This window comes from Monodon monoceros, unplaced genomic scaffold, assembly GCF_005190385.1.
Source record: "Monodon monoceros isolate NGI ecotype Baffin Bay Population unplaced genomic scaffold, NGI_Narwhal_1 Super_Scaffold_16, whole genome shotgun sequence".
Taxonomy (NCBI): domain Eukaryota; kingdom Metazoa; phylum Chordata; class Mammalia; order Artiodactyla; family Monodontidae; genus Monodon; species Monodon monoceros.
Genome location: NW_021703772.1, coordinates 13,736,560 through 13,764,293, shown reverse-complemented (window position 1 = coordinate 13,764,293; position 27,734 = coordinate 13,736,560). Strand labels below are relative to the sequence as shown.

The 27,734-nt window shown below is 37.7% G+C and overlaps 1 protein-coding gene across 1 annotated transcript; it reads right to left on the bottom strand.

Moving 5' to 3' along the window:
- Positions 1-648: 648 nt before the first annotated feature.
- On the bottom strand, positions 649-18,447 carry LOC114897018 (putative coiled-coil domain-containing protein 195). The gene is made up of 3 exons (XM_029225626.1): positions 18,186-18,447; positions 13,126-13,372; positions 649-811 (listed from the first exon to the last, which is right to left on the bottom strand). The coding sequence occupies exons 1-3, from the start codon at positions 18,445-18,447 to the stop codon at positions 649-651; spliced, it is 672 nt and encodes a 223-aa protein (XP_029081459.1).
- Positions 18,448-27,734: the final 9,287 nt, after the last annotated feature.

Sequence of the window (27,734 nt, the reverse complement as noted above, 5' to 3'; positions counted from 1 at the left end):
GGCTGAGGTCATCAGGGCAGAAGTGTGGTGCCGTGGAAGGTCTACTGGGCCACGAATCAGGAGACAAGGTTTCTCGGCGTGGCCTGCCACTAACTCCCTGGGCAGGGCTGGGAGGGGGCAAACCTCTGCTTACCTTTTCCTTGAAGGCAAGGAATATGTCCTGTACATACTACTACTGCCACTACTACCACTATTACTATTATTTCTTGAGTGCTTACTGGGTGCTAGGTATAGGAGTAGGTGCTTTACATATTTTAGCTCATTAAATCTCCGCGTGCCAGAGAATGTCAGCGTATCTCCATTTTACACATGAGGGAACTGAAGCTTTAAGAGGCTCAGTGATGTTGCTTAAGATCACATGGGTGTGAGGGAGTGAGAGCCCAGGGCTGTCCTTGTCCGTGCTGTCAAGGCACAGCCTTCTTCAGGATCTGTGACATTCAGGGCTGGTCTTTGCAGCCCCTCGACTTTACAACAGTGATTCTCAGCATTGCTTGCACATTGGAATCATGGAGGGAGCTCTAAGGAATACTGATGACAAGGTCCATCCCCAGGGCTGCTGACGTAACCCATCTAGGGTGAAGCCTGGGAAATGGGATTTTTAATGCTCTCTGGTTTATTTGATGCTGCAGTCAGGGTTGAGAACTGTCACTACCCGCTTAGTTTCAGGGACTGGGGAGAGAAGGCCGGGAGGGCCGAAGCACTTTCCGATTTTGGAGTTCCAGTTTTCTGAGAGCTGGCTTTTCTTGGAATGGCTTCTTGAGATCGTTTAAATGCTAGATTTCTGGGACCAGGAATGAGCTTCAGTGCAGCTCTACAAATGTAGAGCACTTGGAGAGAGAAAAAAGTAAATATTTGGGAGGAACACTTGAATGAGTTGGTTTAGAAAAGATTTGAGGCCAAAGGGAGTTTCTGTTTTAAGAGAGGAAGCGTCTGTGTGTGATGATGTGATGTAAGTTTTCCACAGTCAGTCTGGATAGAACTAGAACCAAAGCCAATGGCCAGGATGAAAAAGGCCACACCTTTGACGGGCAATATAAAATCAGCCACATATTAGATGAAATAATAGAGTTAGGAAGGGAGTCATTGGCTCACTTCTTGGATGCCCATTTAACTGTTACGTGACCAGAGGCCATTTAGCAAGTTACTTTTTCTAGTGCACTAAATGGTGTAGCAATTGGGCCAAAGAGTTATTTACTTCTGAGCTATCCATTCAGCTACCTGCTCTTCAATGCTGAAAGCTTTTCTTATATTAAACAATGGGGTTTGTTGGACAAAATGTTATTTCAAAGACCAAGAACCTTCTAGGTGTTTCATAGAGTGAATTTTTTCCTACTTAGATAGTCTTGCTTGTTCCCCTTAACTTTCCATCAGAAATGAGTTTCTGGTCTGAGGTAACTGTGTGAATTAAAAATCCTCAAGACTAAGGAGGAAAGAAAGGAGGAAGGGTGAGTATTTGGAAATTAATGGAAGGAATTAGGGACAATTTTCATGAATGAGTAAAACTAAGACTGATAACTGTGTTCCCTAAAGCAGAGGGGGGCTGTATCTTCTGGAACACTCTTAACGAAAATGTATACGGTCTTCATAAAATGGTATTGAGCAGATGGCAGAATGAATTTGTTATCATTATTAAGAATAGACTTTTAATTGGTCCTCACATTCAGACATCTCAAGCGTAAGAATTTTGAGTTGACCTGCAGGAGGAGAAATTCTAATTAAAGGAAAAGGTAAAATGAGGAGATATTTCCTGAATGTAAGCCTGAATGCCACAGAGAATTATCTTTTAGCAAGACCTGGACAGGAACAAGTTTAATCTCTCTCTGAGTTCATGGAGAATTGTGTTTCAAGATCGACTTTCAAAGTAGTTTTAATAATGTCAAAGTACTAAGTATGTATGAGACTGGATAAATTCAGTCTTCCTTTTCTCACGTTTCAGAAAATTAATTGTGAGTAGATTATTGTAGTCATGAGATATTTTGACTGTCTTACAGCACTAATGATAAAAGCAGGAATCAAAGAAGAATTAAAGCTACAACAGGTGTTTTATTCACTCCTGTATGAGAAAGAGTATTTTTCAATTACATGCTTTTTCAAACACAGCTTGAATAAATGAACATTTCTCTGCATCGATATTTAAAAATTAAGTACTACTGCAGGCGGCAGAACTGTCTCTTAAAATAGGACTATAATTGAACATTTTATGTGGATTACAATAACCACATAGTTCTCTCTTATACTGCTTTATCATATTTTTTAAGTTCTATGGGTGATGTTTTCCATAATCAGAAGGTATTACTGTACTTTCCTTTTTATTTTGGTGGTAAAAACATCAGGCTCAATGATTGTGCCTGCCTGGATACTTCGAGGTTCCTAAGATCTGTTTTCTAGAGGGTAAACTAGAATTTGGACTAAGGAATAAAATGAACTCCATAATGTTTCCCATTGTCTCTCTACACAGCAATTTTCTGGTTAAGTTTATTCTAGATTCACAGCTGAGGGAGTAGAAATAGCTCAAGGAAATCAGAGCAGACAGAATTGGGGTGCTGGAAAAGTTGCCAGGGCCAACCATTTGATTTTGAACACACTGTTTATGTTTTCCTTTGTTTCAATGTCTTTATTTGTCAAAGGACATTTGCCGGAGACCAATTTATGAAAGCAAATAGCTCTGGCAGATGTTGGTGTACTTTGAAAATAGATTGATGTATTTGTTAACTTTTGGCTTTCATCACCCACAGAGTTATGAATTTCTGCCACTATTGGCAGTGATGGTGACCATTAAGAATTCATCATGGGGAGGTTTCTCTTCCTTCTTCCTCTTTCTCTTTTTCCTCTTCTTTCTGGGTAAAGTACACAGCTCTGAATGCTAGGGAAGTGTCTTGCTGTTCATCTTTTAGCTGATGACTCATCAACTTAACCAAGAGAAAATCAAAAGCTAGAAAACACAAAAGCTAGAAATCTCACATATAAGTTTCTACCTGGTATCTTAAATCTGGTCTTTAGACAATCATATTTGGTTTTCACAATGTTTTAAAAATTGAACATAATGCCAGTATTTATGAATCAGGAGATTTTGCATAAAAATCCAGATTTTAACATCCATTGGACGATAGACCATGTGACAATAGAGTGTCCCCTTCCCCACACAGCCTCACAAGCATGAGTAGTTGCAGCCCTATGTGGATGGGGTGTGCATATGCCTGTTCTCCAGAGCCCCCCTCTCCTTTCTGTCACTTGTCTGTCCCTGCTGGACATTTGAGTTCTCCTCTTTCGTATCTTTCCCCTCTGGCTGTAACCTTGCCCTATTGTACACCTGTTACAATGCTGAGAATATTGTTAATCTTAAATGAATATCATAAATAAAGGAAGCATCTGACCCATTATGTGACTTTTACCTCAGGGTATTTGTTGATTCATCCATTTCCCTTCCAGGAGTCTGTCTTGTGATGATTAAAAACCTCTCTTAGAAATAGACTGGACCATTCATACCCTTTCCTTGCTTCCCTGCTTCTTCAACTTGGCATCAGATCTGGGGCACCCTATGATTCTTAGTATTTACAATAGCGGATAGTAATCATAGCTGTTTAAGACATCACCTGGGAAGGCTTGTTTAAAATGTGAATTTCTTGTCTTGTTCCTGTCTGGAGTCCCCAGATCTGCATTTTAACACTCTGGAGATTTTAACATTAAGATATTTGTTTAAAAGGCATACTGGTATTAGAACATGATTGCTGTAAACTTGGAGGAGGAGATGGTCTCTTGACTAGAAGTTCAGGATTTGAGGGAGTTCTGAGGTTTTCAACCCCTAAGTAATAATCATTTGAACCTTTTCCTCTCTCCTTCCAACCAGGATGAGTGTCTTTGCCATTAGCCAGCCCACAGTTACTCTGAGCCCACAATATACGCTGTGGGAGTTTGCTGTGTTTGTGTCTACATGCCAGTAACACGGGATATTAAAAGACCAAGTGAGCTTGTGTCAGTGAAATATCAACACACAAATTAACTATAAGGATAATCACTGTGGCTTCTATGTTATAATCAGAAATAGAACTTTTTTTTTCTAGATTTGTTATAGTTTCAACTGGAGAATGACACATAATGGGAACAGCAGCATTTCCTGACAGCATAGCACAGATACAAAACACTTAGCATGCAACTTAATTTAATTACGTTTAATTGCTCACATGCTGCATAGAGAGACTTCCACAGACACTGTGCACCCATCAACAACAACATAAAGTAATGGCTTCCATTTCTTGGCCAAGTCCACTGACAACTCTATTGACCCAACGCCAAATATTTGTATATCTTACTGAGCATCTTGCCAGAGGTCTTTGCAGGGGAAGACATTGACCCAGCCAGGCCTTCGTGTTCCCACATGTTGGAAATCAACTGTTTCTTAAATTTCACCGCCTTACGTATACTACTCTGTAATGGTACTTAGCTGGTTTGTGGTCTGATTTGATGAGCATTTCAAAGAACTTGAGTTTTTGGAATATGAAGACATGTTCATGGGTAACAGGAAACTGACTGTCTTTATCTTGTCCCTAAAGAGCGCAGAATAGGGAAAGAGAAATAAAACATCTTAGTGAGCCTTTATGCAAAAATACTTACTATTTCTACAAAACATTTACTATTTTTGCAAGTCACCAAATATTGCTTAAAGTGTTAAAGGTTCACCTTAAATATATCATAATTTTTTTTGTTTAGTTGTTCAATAATAATGCATGAAAAAATATTGGAATTGGCCTTTTGATTAAACCCAGTGAATAGCGCTGATAAAACTAAAATTTAAAAATTTTGAGGCAGGGTCTGTACGTCTGAGGATTATTAGCTTGGCGTTTAAAGTTGGAGAATATCATGTTCTCTCAGGCAAACGGTCCTGCACATCAAAACTCTTCAGTTGAAATGAAGAAGAAATTTGAGGGAATTATTTTATAATCCCAATCAATTTGGAGTTTGCATTAATGGAATATCCATCACACCTGAGCAATAAGGGGAGAGAGAAGTGACAGCAATGACCCAGTGTTACGTGAGGGATTAAATCTTTTCATTTTGCCCACTTCTCCTTTCCTCTTGAACAGTGTTATATATAATTTTGACATAAACCAGGATAAAGTTCTCCCAGGAATAAGTCTAAAGAACAGTGTTTAAAATTATTGCCTTTTCTCTAGATTTGATCTCTCTCTCTCTCTTTAATTAGATAAGACCATAATTTCACTGAATGGCATTCAGTGGCCTGTATCTAGGGGAACACATCTGCTCCCTCCCTTGGGAGGAAGGCCAGTAGTTCTATATGGGATCAATAAAATAATAACTGCTCTGCCACTTAGCAAGCATTCACTTGACTATCCCATTTATTCTTCACAAAAACTATGAGGTAACTGCTATTATGATTCTCTTTTTACAAAAGAATAGACTACAGCACAGCTCAGACTAATAACTTTTCCAAGACCATGCTGTTTGCAAATGATGGAGTTGGGACTTTAGCCATCTGATTCCAGAGGCTGTCTTCTTAACCACTTTGCTTAGGAAAAGAAGACAATGTATTTATTTTAATGTGTCTGTTTTATCCTATCAGTAAAATATCATTTCTAAGTTTAGTTGTCCATATGGACCCTTTTCCCTAATCTTTTCAACAGCCTGAGGTTTTTTTTTTTTTCTTGAATGCAGGAGGAGAAGATTGGGTTTCTATGTCAAAATTAGGGAAAAAATTAAAATCCAGTCTCTAGTTTCTGGAGATCATTGGTTCTTAGAAATATTAACATTGGCATTATTCCATAAAATACTTTCTTTGTACAATAATAGAAAAGTTCATGAGCAAATTAGGTACAATGTCTCACTGATTTGAAAGCTAATTCAAACAAATTGGTTCTTGATAAATCTTTGTAAGAGTCTTTGAAAGCTATTAGAAAGGAAATGAATTTACCCAAAAATTACAGGAATAATGTAATGAGTTGTTACTTTACTAGTTAATCCCTGAGAAAGTAAAAGACAAAATAAAAAAGTACTACAAAAAAAAAAAGCTTAATTCCTATTCAACAGTTCTCTGTATCTACTGGGTTTTATGCCAACCCAGCTGTTGATTTTAAGCCATTACTGACTTTCTTGCTTTAACACAATTCTACAATTGGCTCAATCTTTCACATTAAAGTAGATTCCAAATTAGAAATGGATTGTGTTCTAATAGTTTATTCATTGGCAGCTTGGAAGTTGGAAAACATTTTGCTTCAGAAAAATAATACATTATAAACATTGGCTAGGTCCCCAAACTACCATAGAAAATAATATAAATTGAAATGGGAAAATTAATACCGCTATATTTCCCAGTTTAGCATTGTAGGTCTGTAAGCCTGTAATGGTTTAAGTGCAAAAACTAAAGCATTATAATGCAGGCACTCTACAATTATAAACTATGTAAACACAAACCTGGAAAGATATCCATTAAAATCTCAATGGTGGTTTTTCAGGTAATGGGATTAGGGAAGATTTTCCTTTTTATACTTTTTACATCACATTAATATTTTATAATTAGCAATTTAAAAATAATGAACATTTAGTGCTTTTATGTAACTGTATATTATATATACATAATTTTATTTAGACAAAGGGTACATCTCTGCCTTTCTTCCCTCCTCCCTCTTTGAAAACACATGGCCATTGGAACACAGTGGTTGGATGTACACTTCTTGTTTCCATATCCCACATCTGCTCTGTCGACAGATCTTGTTGGCTCCACCTTCAAATGTTTAGAAACCACATCCAGTTATTGCCGTTGGCCAAGAAATAATCATTTCTTGTCTAAATTATTTTTTTAGCCTTAAACATGGTCCCCTTGCTTTCTATATTGTTTTTCTATAGTCTTTTCAAAACTGAGCTCCCTCTCTCTCTCTCTCTCTCTCTCCATATATATGTATATGTGTATGTGTGTGTATATATATATATATATATATATATATATATAAATGAAAACAGTATATTATGCATCCCAATTCACTTAGAAAAAATCCAGAATCACTGGAAAGGAGTGAAAGACCACCCTTAGCTCTCTGCCTTCTCTCTCTCTGTCTCGCTTCTTCCCTTCACTGCACTCAGTGCCAGCCACCTTGCCCTTCTTCAAACACCAGTCGTGGGCCCACCCAGGCCTCTGGCATTTGCTGTTCTCAATGCCTGGAGAGTGCCCCCACCTACCCACTCCAATCCCCTGCTCGTATCCCCAGAACTCTCTCTCTCCCTTCTTTATTCAGATAGTGAGGTATCTTCTGGCTACGATATAAAAAATTTCAACAATGCTTGCTCTTCAAACCCTTCATTTTTCCTTTGATTGGTTTACTTTTCTCACCGTCTAACATAATATACACTTCCTGTATTTTCATGTTTATTGATCATTATGTTACAAAGGAAAAAGCTCCACGTTGGCAGAGATTTTTGACAGTTTTTTTCCTGCTGTATCTTCAGTGCCTAGAATCCAGCACGTAGTACACCCTTAAGATGTATTTGCTGAATGAATGGATGTGGGTAATGAAAGCAAAAAAAACACTGAAAGGATAGAAAAAAACCTCATGGTTAACACTTGCCCCTCAGGAGTACAGGGGAAGAGAGATATAGGGCTTTTCTCTTTATTAGTAACATTTTTTCTTTTATATATAAAAATATCTGGATAAAATATGATAAAACTCTGGCAGATGAATATCTTGATATTTGTAATATTAGTTTCTGAATGTTTATGTATTTTGAAAATTTTCATAAAGACGTATTTTAGTAGCTTTCCAATAATTAATGGTAAAGCACATATTCCTAGCATTCCATAGAAGGACTTTTATGATGGATCCTGCTAACTTCTCCATCCTCACTGATTTCCCTACTTTTAGTTTTCTCTGTAGTCATGATTTCTTCTCTCTTCTTGTCTTTTTTGCTCCACTGGGATGACCTTTCCATTTTTCTTTGCCTGTCCTTCCTGACCCAGGTTCCTCTCTCTGCTCCTATAATAGAACTTTCTACAAATGAAACACAGTTTTCATGCTGCCTTGTAAAATTCAAATAAAACTGGCTCAACCTTTGTATCCCACATCCAGTGGGAAGTCTAGTGCTCTCTCCAATATTTGTGAGAATTCTTGCAGACCTATTAATTATGGTTACCCTTTGATTTAATTTCCTGCCACTGATGAATTAGATAACTCATTCTCTCACCAACTATATTTGTTCCATTTCTCTTCCCCAGATAAGTTAATCGTGAAACCAGGTCCCTATTTCTTGATTTTCCTCCTTCTCCTCAGAGGAGACAAATGTGTATACACTTTTTTTTTTTAACATCTTTATGGGTGTATAATTGCTTTACAATGGTGTGTTAGTTTCCACTATATAACAAAGTAAATCAGCTATACATATACATATATCCCCATATCTCCTCCCTCTTGCGTCTCCCTCCCACCCTCCTTATCCCACACCTCTAGGTGGACACAAAGCACCGAACTGATCTCCCTGTGCTATGCAGCTGCTTCCCACTAGCTATATTTCTTTTTTTTTTTAAACTTTATATTGGAGTATAGCCAATTAACAATGTTGTGATAGTTTCAGGTGCACAGCAAAGCAACTCTAGCTATCTATTTTACATTTGGTAGTGTATATATGTCCATTCCACTGTTTCACTTCGTCCCAGCTTATCCTTCCCCTTATCCTTATCCTTCTCCCCTTCTTCTTCTCCCCCTTCTTCTTATCTTCTCCCCTTCCCCTTCTCTAGTGTGTGCTCAAGTCTATTTGCTACATCTGAGTCTTTACTCCATTCTTGCCCCTATGTTCTTCGGAACCTTTTTTTTTTTTTTAGATTCCATATATATGTGTTAGCATATGGTATTTGTTTTTCTCTTTCTGACTTACATTACTCTGTATGACAGTCTCTAGGTCCCTCCACCTCACTACAGTTAACTCAATTTCATTTCTTTTTATGGCTGAGTAATATTCCATTGTATATATGTGCCACATCTTCTTTATCCATTCATCTGTTGATGGACACTTAGGTTGCTTCCATGTCCTGGCTACTGTAAATAGAGCTGCAATGAACATTGCGGTACACGACTCTTTTTGAATTACAGTTTTCTCAGGGTATATGCCCAATAGTGGGATTGCTGGGTCGTATGGTAGTTCTATTTTTAGTTTTTTAAGGAATCTCCATACTGTTCTCCATAGTGGCTGTATCAATTTACATTCCCACCAACAGTGCAAGAGTGTTCCCTTTTCTCCACACCCTCTCCAGCATTTATTGTTTGTAGATTTTCTGGTGGTGGCCATTCTGACTGGTGTGAGGTGATACCTCATTGTAGTTTTGATTTCCATTTCTCTAATGATTAGTGATGTTGAGCATCCTTTCATGTGTTTGTTGGCAATCTGTATATCTTCTTTGGAGAAATGTCTATTTAGGTCTTCTGCGCGTTTTTGGATTAGGTTGTTTGTTTTTTTGATATTGAGCTGCAAGAGCCGCTTGTAAATTTTGGAGATTAATCCTTTGTCATTTGGTTCATTTGTAAATATTTTCTCCCATTCTGAGGGTTGTCTTTTCGTCTTGTTTATGGTTTCCTTTGCTGTGCAGAAGCTTTTAAGTTTCCTTGGTCCCATTTGTTTATTTTTGTTTTTATTTCCACTTCTCTAGGAGGTGGGTCAAAAAGGATATTGCTGTGATTTATATCATGGAGTGTTCTGCCTATGTTTTCCTCTAAAGTTTTATAGTTTCTGGCCTTACATTTAGGTCTTTAATCTATTTTGAATTTATTTTTGTGTATGGTGTTAGGGAGTGTTCTAATTTCATTCTTTGACATGAAGCTGTCCAGTTTTCCCAGCACCACTTATTGAAGAGGCTGTCTTTTCTCCATTGTATATTCTTGCCTCCTTTATCAAAAATAAGGTGACCATATGTGCGTGGGTTTATCTCCGGGCTTTCTATCCTGTTCCATTGATCTATATTTCTGTTTTTGTGCCACTACCATACTGTCTTGATTACTGTAGCTTTGTAGTATAGTCTGAAGTCCAGGAGCCTGATTCCTCTAGCTCCGTTTTTCTTTCTCAAGATTGCTTTGGCTATTTGGGGTCTTTTGTGTTTCCATATAAATTGTGAAACTTTTTGTTCTAGTTCTGTGAAAAATGCCATTGGTAGTTTGATAGGAATTGCATTGAATCTGTAGATTGCTTTGTGTACTATAGTCATTTTAACAATGCTGATTCTTCCAATCCAAGAACATGGTATATCTCTCCATCTGTATCATCTTTAATTTCTTTCATCAGTGTCTTAAAGTTTTCTAGTACAGGTCTTTTCTCTCCTTAGGTAGCTTTATTCCTAGGTATTTTATTCTTTTTGTTGCAATGGTAAATGGGGGTGTTTCCTTAATTTCTCTTTCAGATTTTTCACCATTAGTGTATAGGAATGCAAGAGATTTCTGTGCATTAATTTTGTATCCTGCTACTTTACCAAATTCATTGATTAGCTTTAGTAGTTTTCTGGTAGCATCTTTAGGATTCTATATGTATAGTATCATGTCATCTACAAACAGTGACAGCTTTACTTCTTCTTTTCTGATTTGGATTCCTTTTATTTCTTTTTCTTCTCTGATGGTTGTGGCTAAAACTTTCCAAACTATGTTGAATAAGAGTGGTGAGAGTGGGCAACCTTATCTTGTTCCTGATCTTAGTGGAAATGGTTTCAGTTTTTCAGCATTGAGAATGATGTTGGCTGTGGTTTGTCATATATGGTCTTTATTATGTTGAGGTAAGTTCCCTCTATGCCTACTTTCTGGAGGGTTTTTATTATAAATGGGTGTTGAATTTTTTGAAAGCTTTTTCTGCATCTGTTGAGATGATCATATGGTTTTTCTCCTTCAGTTTGTTAATATGGTGTATCACATTGATTGATTTGCATATATTGAAGAATCCTTGCATTCCTGGAATAAACCACACTTGATCATGGTGTATGATCCTTTTAATGTGCTGTTGGATTCTGTTTGCTAGTATTTTGTCGAGGATTTTTGCATCTATGTTCATCAGTGATATTGGCCTGTAGTTTTCTTTCTTTGTGACATCCTTGTCTGGTTTTGGTATCAAGGTGATGGTGGCCTCATAGAATGAGTTTGGGAGTGTTCCTCCCTCTGCTATATTTTGGAAGAATTTGAGAAGGATAGGTGTTAGCTCTTCTCTAAATATTTGATAGAATTCGCCTGTGAAGCCATCTGGTCCTGGGCTTTTGTTTGTTGGAAGATTTTTAATCACAGTTTCAATTTCAGTGCTTGTGATTGGTCTGTTTATATTTTCTATTTCTTCCTGGAAGGTTGTGCATTTCTAAGAATTTGTCCATTTCTTCCTGGTTGTCCATTTTATTGGCATAGAGTTGCTTGTAGTAATCTCTCATGATCCTTTGTATTTCTGCAGTGTCAGTTGTTACTTCTCCTTTTTCATTTGTAATTCTGTTGATTTGAGTGATCTCCCTTTTTTTCTTGATGAGTCTGGCTAATGGTTTACAATTTTGTTTATCTTCTCAAGGAATCAGCTTTTAGTTTTATTGATCTTTGCTATTATTTCATTCATTTGTTTTTCATTTATTTCTTCTCTGATCTTTATGATTTCTTTCCTTCTTCTAACTTTGTGGGTTTTTTGTTCTTCTTTCTCTAATTGCTGTAGGCATAAGGTTAGGTTGTTTATTTGAGATGTTTCTTGTTTCTTGAGGTAGGATTGTATTGCTATAAACTTCCATCTTAGAACTGCTTTTGCTGCATCCCATAGGTTTTGGGTCATCGTATTTTCATTGTCATTTGTTTCTAGGTATTTTTTATTTCCTCTTTGATTTCTTCAGTGATCTCTTGGTTATTAAGTAGTGTATTGTTTAGCCTCCATGTGTTTGTAATTTTTACAGATTTTTTCCTGTAATTGATACCTAGTCTCATAGCATTGTGGTCAGTAAAGATACGTGATATGATTTCAGTTTTGTTAAATTTACCATGGCTTGATTTTTGACCCAAGATATGATCTGTTCTGTAGAATGTTCCATGAGCACTTTAAAAGAAACTGTTCTGTTGTTTTTGGATGGAATGTCTTATAAATATCAATTAAGTCCATCTTGTTTAATGTATCATTTAAAGGTTGTATTTCCTTGTTTATTTTCATTTTTGATGATCTGTCCATTGGTGAAAGTGGGGCGTTAAAATCCCCTACTATGATTGTGTTACTGTCAATTTTCCCTTTTATGTCTGTTAGCATTTGCCTTATATATTGATGTGCTCCTATGTTGAGTACATAACTTAAAAGCTTTTCCACAGCAAAGGAAAACATAAACAAGATGTGTATATACTTTTGATAGTCAGGGCGTAACTGGGAATTGGGAGGTAGAAATGCAGATTGTGGAGGAGGGGAAGTGATGCTCTAACACAGTGGTGCTTGACAGTGACAATCTTGTTCCGAATGAGCCCTTGGCTTTACCCACTACAAGGGCCACTGGCCAACTTTCCTCTTAAAGATTCTCAGCCTACTTTTCAAATATTTCCTCAGCCCCTCCCATTTGCAGCCTGCTCATAACTCCTTAAATACCAATTCATGTATTTTGCAGAACAGGTCAGTTTCCTCTTTGTCTCTTGGCCTGTTTGGCTTATGCCTAAAGAGTCCTGTCTTATACTCACATAAGCCCATGAAGGCGCCTTCCTCCACAAGAACAGTTCTTTCTCAGAGAGGAATTCTCTGTTCAGCTCCTAATGTAACTGTGCCTTCTCCCTGAGACGCTCTTTATTGCAGTGTTCAGTTTACTTGTGCGTCTTTGTCACTAGATGAAAGCTTTGAACATAACATTTAGCTTTTGCAGGATCTTGGATCCCCAGCGACCAGCTCAGAGTATGATAATTAATGCTTGATTAGTAAGTGAAGACTGATGGTTCTCCACTTATTAGAGGCATCTATTAGAGGGTACCATTTGATCTCACATAAATTTCTTTCTTTTGGTTCTCAAAACAGACATAAGTACGATGGAAGTTATCTTGGCCTAATAGCCTACTTGGTTTTATTACTTCCACTAGATAAGACCTGGCTTATCCAGGAGAACGTCTCAGTAGCCATCACAGCATTCAACTATAAACTATCTTGAGACAGATTGTATATTACCTGCAACCAAAACCATGCTTGGGAAAGGCTCTTTGGCTGGAACCATTGCTGGTAAAAGAATCTGGGGCAAACATCTTTTCTTCGTTGTCTTGCTTCTTAATTGAAGAACATTCCAGTGATTTGACTGTTCTTTGAGCTTCTAGAATTCCATGATTTGGATGTTTTTTCCCAGCTTTCCAAGGATCATTTGCAGCTAACAAATGAGTTGGTGAGGAAATGGAATAGCGTCTAACAATCATGACATTGCCTGTACAGGAGACACAAAATTCAAGTTTAAAAATTCTACTTTTAATGACATCCACAAATGGAAGATTGTGTTGGTAGTAAATACTTCATTTAAACGAACTAACCAAAGCTGTTGTTTTTAGATTATTATTTTTTTGCATAAAAGACATTCATTCATTGATTTATTTTGCAAATTATTGAGTGCCAGCCATGAGCCAGGTGTTTTTTTAAGAGATGGGGTGTGGGAGTGAACAACACAGAATTCTTGCCTGCATAAAATTCTCGTGTGGCTGACAGATGATAAACAAACAATATATGATAAAATTCAGATAGTGGTAGGTTCTAGGAAGACAAATCAAGCTGATGAGGGCTAGAGGATAGAGGCAGATGAGGGAGGGGGTCTGGAGGCTATTTAAATAGTGTGGTCAGGGAAGACCTTCCTGAGAACATAGGATATGAACAGAGAGCTGGACATATAGAGATAATAAAACACGATTTTAAAATGCAAAGAACATGAATTTCTAGACATGCAGCTCTGGAAGTTCTCCTCATTCTAGAAGAAGGTGCTCATCCACAGCCCCTCATCACTTGAATAGCCACAAATAATTGAACTGGCTGCTCCCAACTGTCCTGAAATGTGTGTGTTGGCTTTAGTTAGGACAGTTGTTATGAGGATGCCTGTCGAATGAGAGATGAAAGCAAGGCAGACACATGGAAAGAAGTAAAGATGCCTTGGGACTTCCCTGGTGGTCCAGTGGTTAAGACTCCGCCCTTCCACTGCAGGGGGCATGGATTCCATCCCTGGTCGGGGAATTAAGGTCCTGCATGCCACAAGGCACGGCCAAAAAATTAAAAAAAAAAAAAAAAAAAAAAGAAGTAGTAGTAAAGATGCCTTCTGTGGGAAACAGGAGTTCTCCTGAGAGAGACTGAGAGATTTATGGCTTTAGTTTCTGAGGGCTTCCAACCCAATTTCTGTCCATAAGGGTCTGCTAATAAACTCTTTCCTTGAGGTAAATCCTATCTCCTTTCCTTGTAATGAAAGCACCTTGAATAAAAGAGCTTTATTTTAGGGAGTCTTGATTTGTCTGCGTCTCACTTCTAACACTGTGCTAACTGACCTGGGGCCTGTCATTCAACCTCTACTTAGACATCTAGCTATTACCCCTGGGGTTAATGACACTGACCTCAAGGGTTAGTTGCCATTTTCTGGAGCACTTAGCGAATGTTGGTTGAATCTTTATTCTTTCTCATCATAGCTTTGTCATTAACGAGCATGAAGGTATAAGAAAGTGCAGCATCGTGTTTAGGTTTAAAGAGGGCTGGAAGCACAATTTTCTCTTTTTGAAGTTTGTGGCCTGTGTCTGCAGAGCACAGACAGCAAATTATATAGCCATTACAAAAAGTGGAGGCTGCCCTGGCTTTTCATAGTTTGGAAGAGCAGAAGGTCATTTTTTTTTTTTTTTTTTTTGCGGTACGCGGGCCTCTCACTGTTGTGGCCTCTCCTGCTGCGGAGCACAGGCTCCGGACGCGCAGGCTCAGCGGCCATGGCTCACGGGCCTAGCTGCTCCACGGCATGTGGGATCTTCCCGGACCGGGGCATGAACCCGTGTCCCCTGCATCGGCAGGCGGACTCTCAACCACTGCGCCACCAGGGAAGCCCAGAAGGTCATATTTTAAGCAAGAGTTTGTGGGGGAGTTTAAGTTCAAATCTATCTGAAGTAATTAACTGCAAATACTATTCATAAATTATCTTTGAATACTTCCTTTGGCCATGATATATCACTTTTATAATTATCTAAAAACAGGTTTATGACTATTGACAAACATAAAAGTTTCTGTTTAAGTGGATTATAAAACAATATCTCTATACCAAATGGTAGGAAAGTACAACAGAGGAAATTATATTTATAATAGCAAAGTTTATTGTTTGGGACCTTTACTCCAGCTTGACAGATCAGCATATAGGCTTTTGGTTTATGTCCCTGGATCACAAATAATCTGTATCCTTTAGTTTCTTATCAATAAAAGGGAAAGAATATTCCACAGAGCATCACAGGGTCATTAGCACCAATTCGAAGATTACTTTCAAATGCACTTTATTTGCCAGCAAAGGGTATGAGCAGATTGAAGGGAATGCTGGAGTTTCCCTGTAAAGAATTGCTTCTTGCATCTTCTTTGTAGCAGATTATCTCTTCCCTAAAAGAGCCTAGGTGAGATTGCAAAGGGCAGGAGGGGTGAGGGCAACATCCCTGTAATGGACGGGTTGGATTTCATACCTACCAAATGCTGGCACACTCTTACATATATTTCCAGGAGAATTTAGTCTCAAGTGATCGCTTCCAGGCCCCCCTTAATTGTTCCTTCTTAAAGTGAGACACACTTCTGATTTCATATCGTTCCTTCTCAAAGAATGGGTTTATATTATTTTGTTTTCAAGAGGATCAGACAAGCTGCTTAATCTCTCTGGGTCTCGTAGCCTCAACAGTAAGAAAAGGGGATGAGCTCTAAATCTCCTCCCTAGCAGCACATTTCTAGCATTCAGTTGCAAGTATGAATTTTGATTGATATCAGCAATATCTTACTGACTGCTAATAAAAAACTTAAACTTAAGTCAAATAATATTTTTCCGACCTATCCAATGATGTGACGACAACTGCTACCAAGTAACTCATGCTGAGTCTTACTTGTGCTACCTCATTTAATCGTCTCAGCAGCCCTATGAGATAGATTCTATCACTTTCTCCATTTTACAAATGAGGAGAGTGATCATAAAACATGTCACATTCATAGAATCATAGAATTTTATAGCTGGAATAGGCCTTGGAAGGCATCTAACCCATTCATTTTTACTTGATAATGCTAAGATCAGGAATTTTATGTGAGCTACCCAGCACTGACCAACTATTACAAAACTGATACTACAACCCAGGTTTCTTCATGCTCAGGCCAATGTTCCTTCTACTTATATCACTTTCATAATAGAACATCACATGTAAGACACACATAAATATCACTTAAATTAACTCAACTGGGCTTCTAAGCACAAATTTAAATCGTATTTCCTTCTTTGTTTTATTGGTGCAACTGGCAGGAGTTCCCCAAATGTCACCAAATGTTTTTCACTAGTCCTTTTCCAACTTAATGCTTATATTCTTATTGGAGGTCACCATTCAGTGGCTGAAAATGTATATTATCAGTTGTGTATTTAGCTCTTAATAATATTCAAACCTCCTTTAAATTTGATCGCATTCAGGCCCTGAATTCAGGGTTTAAAGGGTAATACTCTTTGTTCTTTAACCAGTTTAATGCTTGTTTTAGAATAGCACTAGGTATACTGAGGCCCAAATTACTTTTGCATTAGGATAGGCATCATGAAAAATAGATTTGAAGGAGTTGTTTACCTTTGGAGTAAGGCAGTTGTTTTCAATTGGGAGAAATGTTGTCTTCCAGGTGACATTTGGAATGTCTGAAGACATTTTTGATGGTCATAACTGAAGGGGGAGAGGCAGGTACTACTAGTGTTTAGAAGCCAGGAAAAACTGCTGAACATCCTTCAATGTCCGAGACAAACTGCTATAATACAGAGTTATTCAGTCCAAATGTCAAGAATTCAGAGGTGGAGGAAGCCTGGGGGAGGATATACTACACATGTCCATATCTTTTTTTTTTTTTCACCAGGAGAAGGTCTAACTTCCTTATAGGTTACTCTTTCAGTTTTACTAAATAACCAACAGACAGAATAACTCAGATGCAGATTTGTTCTTGACAACAAGGGAAAAGACTGTGATTGGAATCTGTTCCCAGCTTTGAAATACAGGGACCCATACTAGAAAGAGACCTCTTTAACAGAAAAAAACCAGCTGGCAATAGAACATGTCCAATTGCCAAGCTGTTCAGCGCCTCTAAATGGCATTGCCTGAATCTTTTGACAGAGGATATTAAGCGCTTTGAGTATTTAATTATGTATATCAATTTTATTTGAAAATACTGTATGTAGGCAAGCACTCATTTAAATGAAGAATGTATTTTTTCACTCTCCTGATTTCTGACTTAATGTATAATCCTCACAGTCAAAATTCTTTCCCATAAAGGGTGAGAGATTTGATTCTTTTAGAATATATCATTGCCTTTTATTCTTGAAGTCTTCAACCTGTATAGTAAGTTGAATTATGTGCAACATATGTTCATAAAGGACAGTAAAAATTTTGTAAAATACGGATAAGAAATAATACTTACCATTTGTTGTGTGTTTGCCAGGTGCTATACCAAGCACTTAGTTTATCATTAAAGTCAATCCTCACAACCATGTAAAAGATAGGTACTATAACACTTCCAAATGAACAAAATGAGGGTTAAAGATTTCTCAGAGCTAGCTCTAAATCAAGTGGCTAACTGGTGTCAGATCACTGGCAACCGTATTTGTCTGATTCTAATATCCATATACTTAACTATTATGCAATACTGTTCTAGGTTAATAAGTGAGCACGCCATTTGACACGTACCCATTTGGTGTTCCATTATGTAGCATTTAAATGCTTGAAGTCAAGAAAGGAAAAAAAACATTACTTCTAATATGACTGATTTCCACAAATCTGTCATCCTTATCTTTCCAGGACTATCTGGAGATAGTTTCAATGTTGTTAAAATATGTTGCTTGAAGATGCTAAAGAAATTTTTTCCCTAGGGATTCAAAGCTAATCTACCAGGAGAAAAAGGATGGAACTCACCACTGTAATACCAAATTGCACAGTTATGTCAGAGGCACAATAAACCTACTATTTAGGAGATATTTGCAAAGGTGAGCACAGCCCAAAAGAGCTATGGACATACGGTACCTTGGTGTTCCCTCACAGCTGGGGCCGTACCAGTGGAAACACCACCATGAAAGGCTGCTGGAGATTGTCCAAGCACTTCTGCAAGTTTACTGAGGTCTGTGACTTCCTCCTCCTTCTCATCTCCTGATTTTCCCCCTGAGCCTGGGGTTCTCTGACTACTTGAAGTCGGTTTCATCCGGAGGGCTTGATTCTCTTTCTCCAGCTTATTGATCTCTGCCTGCATTTCCTGGATAACTCTCATGAGCTGGATATTTGCTTCCATTGCCTCTTTTCAGGTCGCTCTGGTTTGTTCTTTTAGGGAGACAGATCAACATTTGCTCATGAACCAAATGCACAATCTACTCAGTGGAGCAAGTTGATCCCACCCATAAACCTTCCTGAACAATAGGTGTCACTCTTCTCTATGCCATCTTTCAGCATCTGGGGAGTTAGGCTGTCTAGGGAGGTAAAGGATCTCCATGACTTATTCATTCTGGGTTTTGTTTTTCAGAACAGAGCTTTTCTTTGTATCTTTCATTTCATATCAATCCACAGTTCTAGAATATTGCTTTGTGTCTGCAGAGGACACTCCAGAAATTTCCAGTGAGGAACAGAGTTTCTTGCTTCTGTCATGAACTCACCATCCTACCAGCCACTCAAGTTTTTTCTCTGTTGCTATTTCTGGGATCAGACGTCTCATAGAATCACCAACTGGCACGAGCACATCAAAACTGGCACATAAGAATTATTCCTTGTCTTCTCTGTAAAATATATCATAGTTCTGTACTTTTTGGGTAAATTATTAATTTTGACACCTCTTGATTAAGGGTAGCTAGCAGAGGAAGTCATATGAATTGCAGTGAGATTATTTAAATGAGACGTTGATAATTATACCTAAATCCCTTAAGATAATTTCAAGGACCAGATAATTACTTCTCAGTAGGTTTCTATCTTATAAGCATTTTTCTGTTATTTGGTTTCAGAGTGTTTGCTTGGGCAAATACTGCCCAGAGCTATTTTGGGAATGTAAGAAGATACAGGTTAAACATTAATCTTGAATGAGAAGAACACTAACAGCTTTCATTACCTATTTCCTGAAGAGGTTTCTTTGTTGGGAATGAAAAGTACGAATCTTAGATAACATATTCTCTATAACCACTTGGAAATTCAATTCATGTTTAAACATGAATGTCTTTTTGCAATAGAGTAAAAATGATCAGATAATTTTTCATGGTGATAGTTTTCCCTGCGCATTTGTTCCCTTATGTTTTTATGTATATTGATGTGTTTTTTTTTTGCTTATCCTAATAAATAGGATAGGCAGGTTGATTGATCCAAGGCCGTAGGTGAGAGTGATTGGAGAAAGTATTACTCCTTTTTTATTCATACTGAATTATTATATGTATTTAAATTTTATGAAGTGTTTACTAAAAAGTCAGTCTAAAAAAACAATGTGGCTGTTTTGATATACTACTTCTATTTGTATTTAAATGAATTTCAGTAAACTTTTGTGTGCCAAACTGGCTAGAAGCTATGGAAGTGGCTGTGGAAATATGGAATATGGACTAAGATGAGTCTTAAAGGTCATCCAGTCCAACCACCTACCAGATATTCAAATCTGTTCCACAACATCTCTGTAATGGATTATTGACCCTATATTTAAGTATTTCCCCTGTAGGAAAGTCCCGTTCCTACCAAGGTATACTACTTACTTTTTAATTAAAATTATTTACTTGGCCAAAAATTGGCCTCCATGTAGCTTGTTCCCAGTTCTTCTCTTTAGAGAGGTTATGTGACAAGCCTAATCCTTGTTTTAATGAAAATTCTTATTCCATCATGTACTAATGAGTCTCTATTCACCAGAAGGAACATCCCAATTTTTTCAACTGTTAGTCAGCTAATGTGGGTTCATGGACTTTGGCCGCTCTCTTTGAACATGTTTCCATTTGTAGAAAGACCTCTTGAACTAGGATGTCCAGGTCTAAATGCATTCTCCTGAAGGCATCTGACTAGCCTGGAGTATACTGGCATAGCTTCTGTAAAGTCTTCTGTAGAAAATATCCCATAAAATTGGGCAGTAAAGACCATTCTTGAAATTGTATTCACTGCAACAAAGCAGGAATTGTATAACTGTTGAAACTGACAAAATAGTTATTATTTATAGACAGTTTGATATCTAGAAAGTCCAAGAAAGTGAATAAAAAATTTTATTTTGTAATCTACTCCTATGTTACAAAATAAATATTTAAAAATCAGTAGTTTTCCAAAGTACTATTAATAACTATATAGAATAAAATAATTGAAAAGTATTCCACTAACAATAGGCTCCCCACCTATAAAATCACTCAGGAATTGTCTTTAAAAAGTTTGTAGAAAAAAATCTAGTATTTTACTGAGATAGAAAACTTAAGAAAATGGAGAATATGCTCTTGGTGAGAGGACTGTATATTTTAAGGAAATCATAATTGAATTTCTAATTTATAGGTTTAGTGAAAGCACAAATTCTTTTTTTAAAAAAGAAATTGATGAAATCATTCTAAAGATCACCTGGAGACAATAGGCTTGAATTATGTGAAAATGAAGCGTATTTGTTGGGTCTTTGCCTTATTAAGTTATTCAATAGAGTATGAAGCTATAAAGATGAAAACAGCAAATACTGGTGAATTTGCGGGTAGGACAAAGTTACAGATAATTCCTAGAAGAAATAGAAATGGCCAAAAAATGTGAAAGAATCTCAATATCACTAGTAATTTTGCAAATTAAAGCAATGAAATGCTTTTTTAGGAAGGGCCTAACAAACTAGCAAAGATTTGGAAAAATGAATAAAATTAATGCAAATACTACTAATAAATGACATGTCTTTTTGATAAGCAGTTTTACAATAAGTATCAAGGATATTTAAAAAATTCTTCACTGTAGACCTTTAAATTCTACCTTCTAGACTCTACCTAAGAAAATAATAATATTTAAAGATTTTTATAAAAGGATGCTCATTGTGCATTACTTTAATAGCAAAACATTGGAAATAACCTGTGTCCAAAAGAGGAGAATAAATAAATAAAATATGATAGAGCCTTAAAACATAATAGTATTCTGAAACTGAAAATGTTGAGTGAAAAAGTAGTATATATTATAGAGTAAAATCAAAACCATGTAAAAAGCATTAGAAAGAAATGCCTTGAAAGGAAAACAATTCCTATCTCTTTGTGGTAAGATTTTGGATGATTTTTATTTACCCTTATATGCTATAAGAATTTTAAAAAATCCTATAGTTACATGAAAGATTTCCATAATGAAAAAATTAGGTAATAAAAATAAATAATGTGAAAGAAATTTATTTAAATGATCTGACATTACGTTTTCTTGGGACTTTGTTGATGTTTGATTAAGTCAAATGGCAATTAAGTCAAATGACTAGTGAGAACTGGAATCTTTTTCTTACCAAATTAGCTTTAGTCTTTAATAGTTGTCATAGCAGTTTTAAAATTTGATATATGAGTGAAAGGTGTTCAGAATTAGTACATTTTTATATAAATGCTAGGATTTATGGTTTTATAATTACTCATGATTCATTTCTAAGGGTGTGGATGGATGTCTTGTGTAATCGGACAGGCTGGGCTCAGAGAGTTCTGCTTTAGGAACTGACTTGTATAGTGGGGTAGATGGGGTATAGGGTCCTATAAGAAGGGCGGAGAAGTGGTGAGTGGGGTTGAAGGAAAATTCCAACAGCATGCTCTGGGAAGTCCAAATGGCAAGAGGAAAAAAGTGTCTGAAGACCACTGCAGTAGCTGACAGGTAATAATCCAAGCAAGAAACTTGCTTGGGGATCCAGGCTGAAGGATGGCATAGCAGGGCGTTGTTGGCATTTAGAAGAGCTACGGCCACTGCCACTATGACTCCCTGATGGCACTTTAGGCCTTTTTCTTGAACTACCAAAATCAGGACTGTGAGCCCTTTTTCTAGAGCAGGGACCCTCAGACCCCTCAGCGTCACCTGGGAGTGCTTGCTTAAAATGCAGGTCTATAGGCCCAACCCTAGACCTGTTGGGACTCTCTTGTGGTAGATTTGGTAAATCACATTGTAAGAAGGTCCCTAGATTATTCTTATGCATACTTAAGTTTTACGACAATTGTTCTAGAACAGTAGCAGAAATTAAAAAAACAATAGAAATAAAATGGAAGCTGCATACATCATTACAAATTTTCTAGTAGCCACATTAAAAAAGTAAAGAAAACAAATTAATTTTCATGTTTTCTTTAACACAGTAGCCCCAGGATATGATCATTTCAACATGCAAATAAATATAAAAATTGCTAATGAGATATTTTACATAGTTTTTCTCATGCTGTCTTTAAAGTTCAGTGTGCATTTTACACTGAGAGCCTGTCACAATTCAGACACTAAATTTTCATTGGAAATACTTGATCTGTATTTAGATTTCATCAAGCTGACAGTTGAAAAGGTAGATTTGCATGCCCAGGTGGTTCCAGACAAACATACTGAGACACACTTGGGTATCAGTCAGTCATCTGTAGAGCAGCCTCAGTGATCCTCCAGTTCAATGGGAGTAGAAGGCAAGTCCCCACATGGGTCACCCAGGAGGTCTGATGTGATCCTGTCTTTGGCTCCGCTCTGATTTCATCTGCTACCAGTCCCTTGCTCCACCACTCTGCCCTAACCCCAGTCACACTGGCCTTTTTGGTTCCATAAACACTCCAGGCACATTCTTGCCTTACAACCCTGGTCCCAGCTGTCCCTGTGACTGAAAGTGCTTCCCCTTAGATATCCACACAGCTAATTCCCTCATCTTCTACACCAGCTAGTAAACCTCATGCCTCCAGCCTCCAGCGTGAGTTGACACTGTGGGAATGGAGTCAGTCTTTGGCTTTTCCCACATTTGTGGGCAAAGGTTTAAAAAAGGAGCTTGAACTTCATTAGCACATCTGCTTTCCAGAGAATGGAGAGTTGGCACCAAGTGCCTTCCTTCCATCCATCTCAAATAGATGATGACACATCATGTCCTTTTTCTGGACATAAAATCGTGCCTTGCTAGAATATGGTGTGTAGGGTTGACATGTGGCTTCTTTATCTGTCAGAAACTTCAGTTTAATTCAGTGACAGAGGATGGGCAAGGTCAGATTAGAACTCAGGGATTTTGACTGCATTATCATCACTTGACCACGTGTGGAGGTACCCACATGCCTTACCCTCTAAGACGTAATAGAAAAATGTCACTTACATGAAATCTTGTCTCACTTTTCAAGCAGGCATACACTCTGCTATTATAAATTATTTAAGCAGCTGCTCAGAAATTCTACTTTTGCAGCATTTGCTGAGAATTCACTTTGACCTTGAACTTGATATGTAGCTATTGTCACAGTGATTTCCCAGGTGACCGGAAGCATCTGGTGTTGCCGTGAGCCCAGACTCAGGAGTGGATTTGACAGTCCGCCTTCTCGTCGTCTTTTTGACATCTGAGTACCACACAGTGGCAGAGCAGTCATGTGGAAAGGAAGGAGGAGATGAGAAGTTTTTGACGGGCACAGCATCCGTGAAATGCTGATAAGCTTATGAGAGGGATGTTTAAGAATGCCCTGGGTCAACTCAGTGCCCTGGGAAGTGATGAGCCACTTCCCTGTTCAGCCAGATGTGAGATGAGCTTGGCTTGGCCAGCTTTGTGTGCACGAAGAGACTTTCATGGAGACAATTATGAGAAAGAACATCCGCCGTCTGATAGACTGCCACTGTCCTGTGGTAAGTTTCCAATGAGAATAAGAATTTCAAGGTTTCCCTGAAACTGGCATATGTGCAAGAAATTTGAACTGATATAGTGGACAGGGCAGAGATCCTGGGTCCTAAGGACCTAACTCCTACTCTGCCACTATCTCATTATTAAATCTTACTCATAAAATAAAGGCAGGTAAAATAAATGAATGATATGAGGTGAACAACTAGTCAGCTCCAGCCATCGATTGCCATGAAGAAATGCACCTCTACTGTTTCTAGTTCTTTAGAATTTCTAAAAGAAGTTGGAATCCAGATATCATGAGAGATCTTTACACTTTTAAAGATGGGCAGCTAATTCAACCTTTCAAATATATTGTACAGACCCAACAAAACATGTTCGAGGGAATGGATACATTTTCTTGGTTTCCAATGTGTGTGGCTTCCAGGAGACAGAGTCCTTCTTCCCATGAGAAAATAAGGACCAGAAAAGTAATATAGCTTTCCAAGATCAACTTGCTCTAGTCAACATTTACTGAGGGCCAAGTTTAAGCCGCCAGCAGGATATCCTGTAAGGATCTAGCTTTATGTACTTTCAGCTGCAAGAGCAAGTTATTCCTCTTTTCTGAGCCTATATCTTTATCTGTAAAGGGAACATAAGGACAGTTATCTCCATGGGTCATTGTGAAGATTGAATGAATTTATAATGATAAATACTCAAGGGCTTTGAAGTTAGTAAGTTTTCAATACATGTTAGTTGAGTAACATCAGGTTTTAAAATTAAAGATTGCTGGTTGAATATTCTATCTGCTATCTAGCATTAGACAAGTAGGGAGAGGGCTTCATAGAGAGGGAGGATGGAGAGGCATATGAACTGCAGGAGAATGAACCTATCTGCGGGGTTTGAGTCTAGCCTTGCCCTGGGTACTTGTATATCTGCAGACAGTTCCTCTCTGCTGAGCCCCAGTATTTTTAGTTTCATTAAAATCCCTTTTGGAATTTATGGATCAATTGGGAACAGTTAGCATCTTTACTATATTGAACCTTTATTATGAAATTTATTCTGATCTACTTCTAAGTGCTTCAAGAATGTTTTGTACTTATGTCCATGAAAGTCTTCCACTTATTTTGTTACATTATTGTTTCACTATCATTTAGCTCTAAATATTTTGTAATTCCTATTGTTCTCACCTCATTCATTTATTCAATGAATAGTTATTTACTTCTTACCATGTGCCAAGCCCCGTTCAAAGCACTGGACAATAGCTAGTGAACAAAAGAGATAGAAATCCTTACCTTTATGGAATGTATATTCTAGTTGGGAAGACAGCAAAGAAACACAATACGTAAGCAAAATGTAAAGCATGTGAGAAGAGATAAGGGCTTTGGAGAAAAATAAAGGGGCACAGAATGCCAGGTGAGGGCAGTGAGAGTTCAGTTTAAATTCATTTAAAAACAGAGCAGGTAGGAAAAAAGTCACTGTAAAGGTGACCCGAAGAAAAGGAGGGAGAAAACCTTTGGGAAAAGTTTCAGTCATGTGAATGGAAAGAACAAAGGCACTGATGGAACTATATTCTTGTTATGTTTGAGGGCAAGATTTGGATGGTATGCAAAATAGATGTAACACAGAGTCAGGAAGGTAGCGGGGAGCTAGATCATGAGGGCTCTGTAGGCTACTGGGTGGACTTTGGCTTATATTTCCAAATAATAAACTTTTAAGATCCATTCACATTTATTGTTATTGTTTATATATTTGGATTTGTTTCTGTTTTTATTCTCTATTTGCAATTCTTTTTTCTTAGCTGCTATTTTCCCCTCTACCGCTGTCATCAGATTGTTTAATAAACTTGCCTTAAGGTAACACAGATGCTGAAGAGCACAGCCTCTGAAAGCTCTGGGTTTGAGTTCTGGCTCTACCGCTTCCTAGCAATGTGACCTTGGGTCAGTTACCTAACTTCTCTGTGTCCTAGACTGAGATCTGTTGGAAATTCAGCTGTCAGCTGTTCTCTCATGGGGTAGTCGTGAAGATAGCTTCAAGCACTTCGAACAGTGGCAGCATATAGAAAATACTCAAAATGTGTTTGTTGCTCTTTTTGCTAGTTTGGAATCAAGTTTTGACTGTATTTCTATTCTTCTAACATTTAGCATTAATTTTTCAACATATTTTTTAATAACGTGAAAAGTTATGCAATATTTTTCTCCCCCTCTTGACCACTACAAAAACCGAAAGTCTTTAACTTTCACTTAAACATTTCTTATTTGTTATAGTTATTTTGAATTTGGTTTTGAAAAACATTCTTTGTTTTTTGTAATCATAAGATTATTAAATTTAACAATATGCTTTAACTTTTTCTGTAATTACCCTGTCTTTTTATGGGGGGGGTTAATCTTCCTTCTTACTTGCATTTTTTAAACCAATTCTTTTAATGCAGGTCTATGAATATATAAACTATGTTCGTATAAATATCAGTAGATATGCTTTTATTTTATCCTCACTTGTGAATGAGGGTTTAGCTGGGTACAAAATTCTATAATATGTATAAGTCTTCTTGAAAATTCCCAGCCATAATTGTATGTCACTGAATTTTTTTTTCAAAACACCATCTATGAACTACAAGATCATGGAACAGTTCTGAACGCTACAGCAGAGAGATGCAGGTGTAATGATTTCAACACCCTGGATATTTTCTTTCTCCTATTTGCTTCCATTTTCTGTCTATGTAGGTTGTTGTCAATGGAACCAGACAGTGTAAACATCATGGCTTGAATAACGCCCATCAGCTATGAAGAAGTGTGGCCAGCATTTGTTCTCTGTGTTGATTCAACTTTTATGTCTCCAGTGAAATTGCCCCTATGAGGCATTTGTATGGACTCTCTGAATAAAGAGAAATTCATTTGTTCAGCAAAAAGTTAGCATTTTGAATACTTTGTTTGGTTGTCTTTTGGCCTCTATTGCTAATAAGTATGCTGTAAATTTAATTCTCATTTCTCTACAAGTAATTTTTTCTATTTCCTCTGGTAATTATTAGATGGTCTTTATAATCTTTGATTTTTATGTATTTCATTAGGATATGAATTTATCACTATTTACCCTGCTCATTATTCATCGTGAAGCTATGATCTGTTCACAAGCCTGTTGTGAAGACTGGATTAAATGGCCTGGGCCCTGATTACCACTTCACCTTCATCTTCATGTCACTTTTTCCTCACTCACCACGTTCTCCCCGTACAGACTGTTCTCAGATGTATGAAGGTCCTTCTTATCTCAGGGTCTTTACACATCTTGTTGCTTTTGGCCTGAAAACTCCATCCACATCTTCATCTGCAAATTCCCACCTATCTTCCTGGTGCCAGGTTAAGTACCGTTTCCTAGAGATGCCTCTTCCCACCCTCCTGTCCAGCTTAGGAGGCCACAGCACGTTCCCTCACAAAACGCCGTACGTTTCCTTTGGAACGCTTATCAAAATGGTGATAAAAATTATTTCTTCTATCTGCCCCTCCCCTTCTATTTTTTTTTTTTTTTGGTGGTATGCGGGCCTCTCACTGTTTTGGCCTCTCCTGTCGCGGAGCACAGGCTCCGGACGCGCAGGCTCAACGGCCATGGCTCACAGGCACAGCCGCTCTGCGGCATGTGGTATCTCCCCGGACCGGGGCACGAACCCGCGTCCCCTGCATCGGCAGGCGGACTCTCAACCACTGCGCCACCAGGGAAGCCCCTCCCCTTCTATTTTAAGCTCCGTGAAGGCAGGGGCTGGGCTTGTCTCGTTCATCATTGCATTCCCATTACTTGGCTGTGACGGTCCTGTCTTTTCAAGAAGTAAATGCCAAGGCAGGATAAGATGTAAG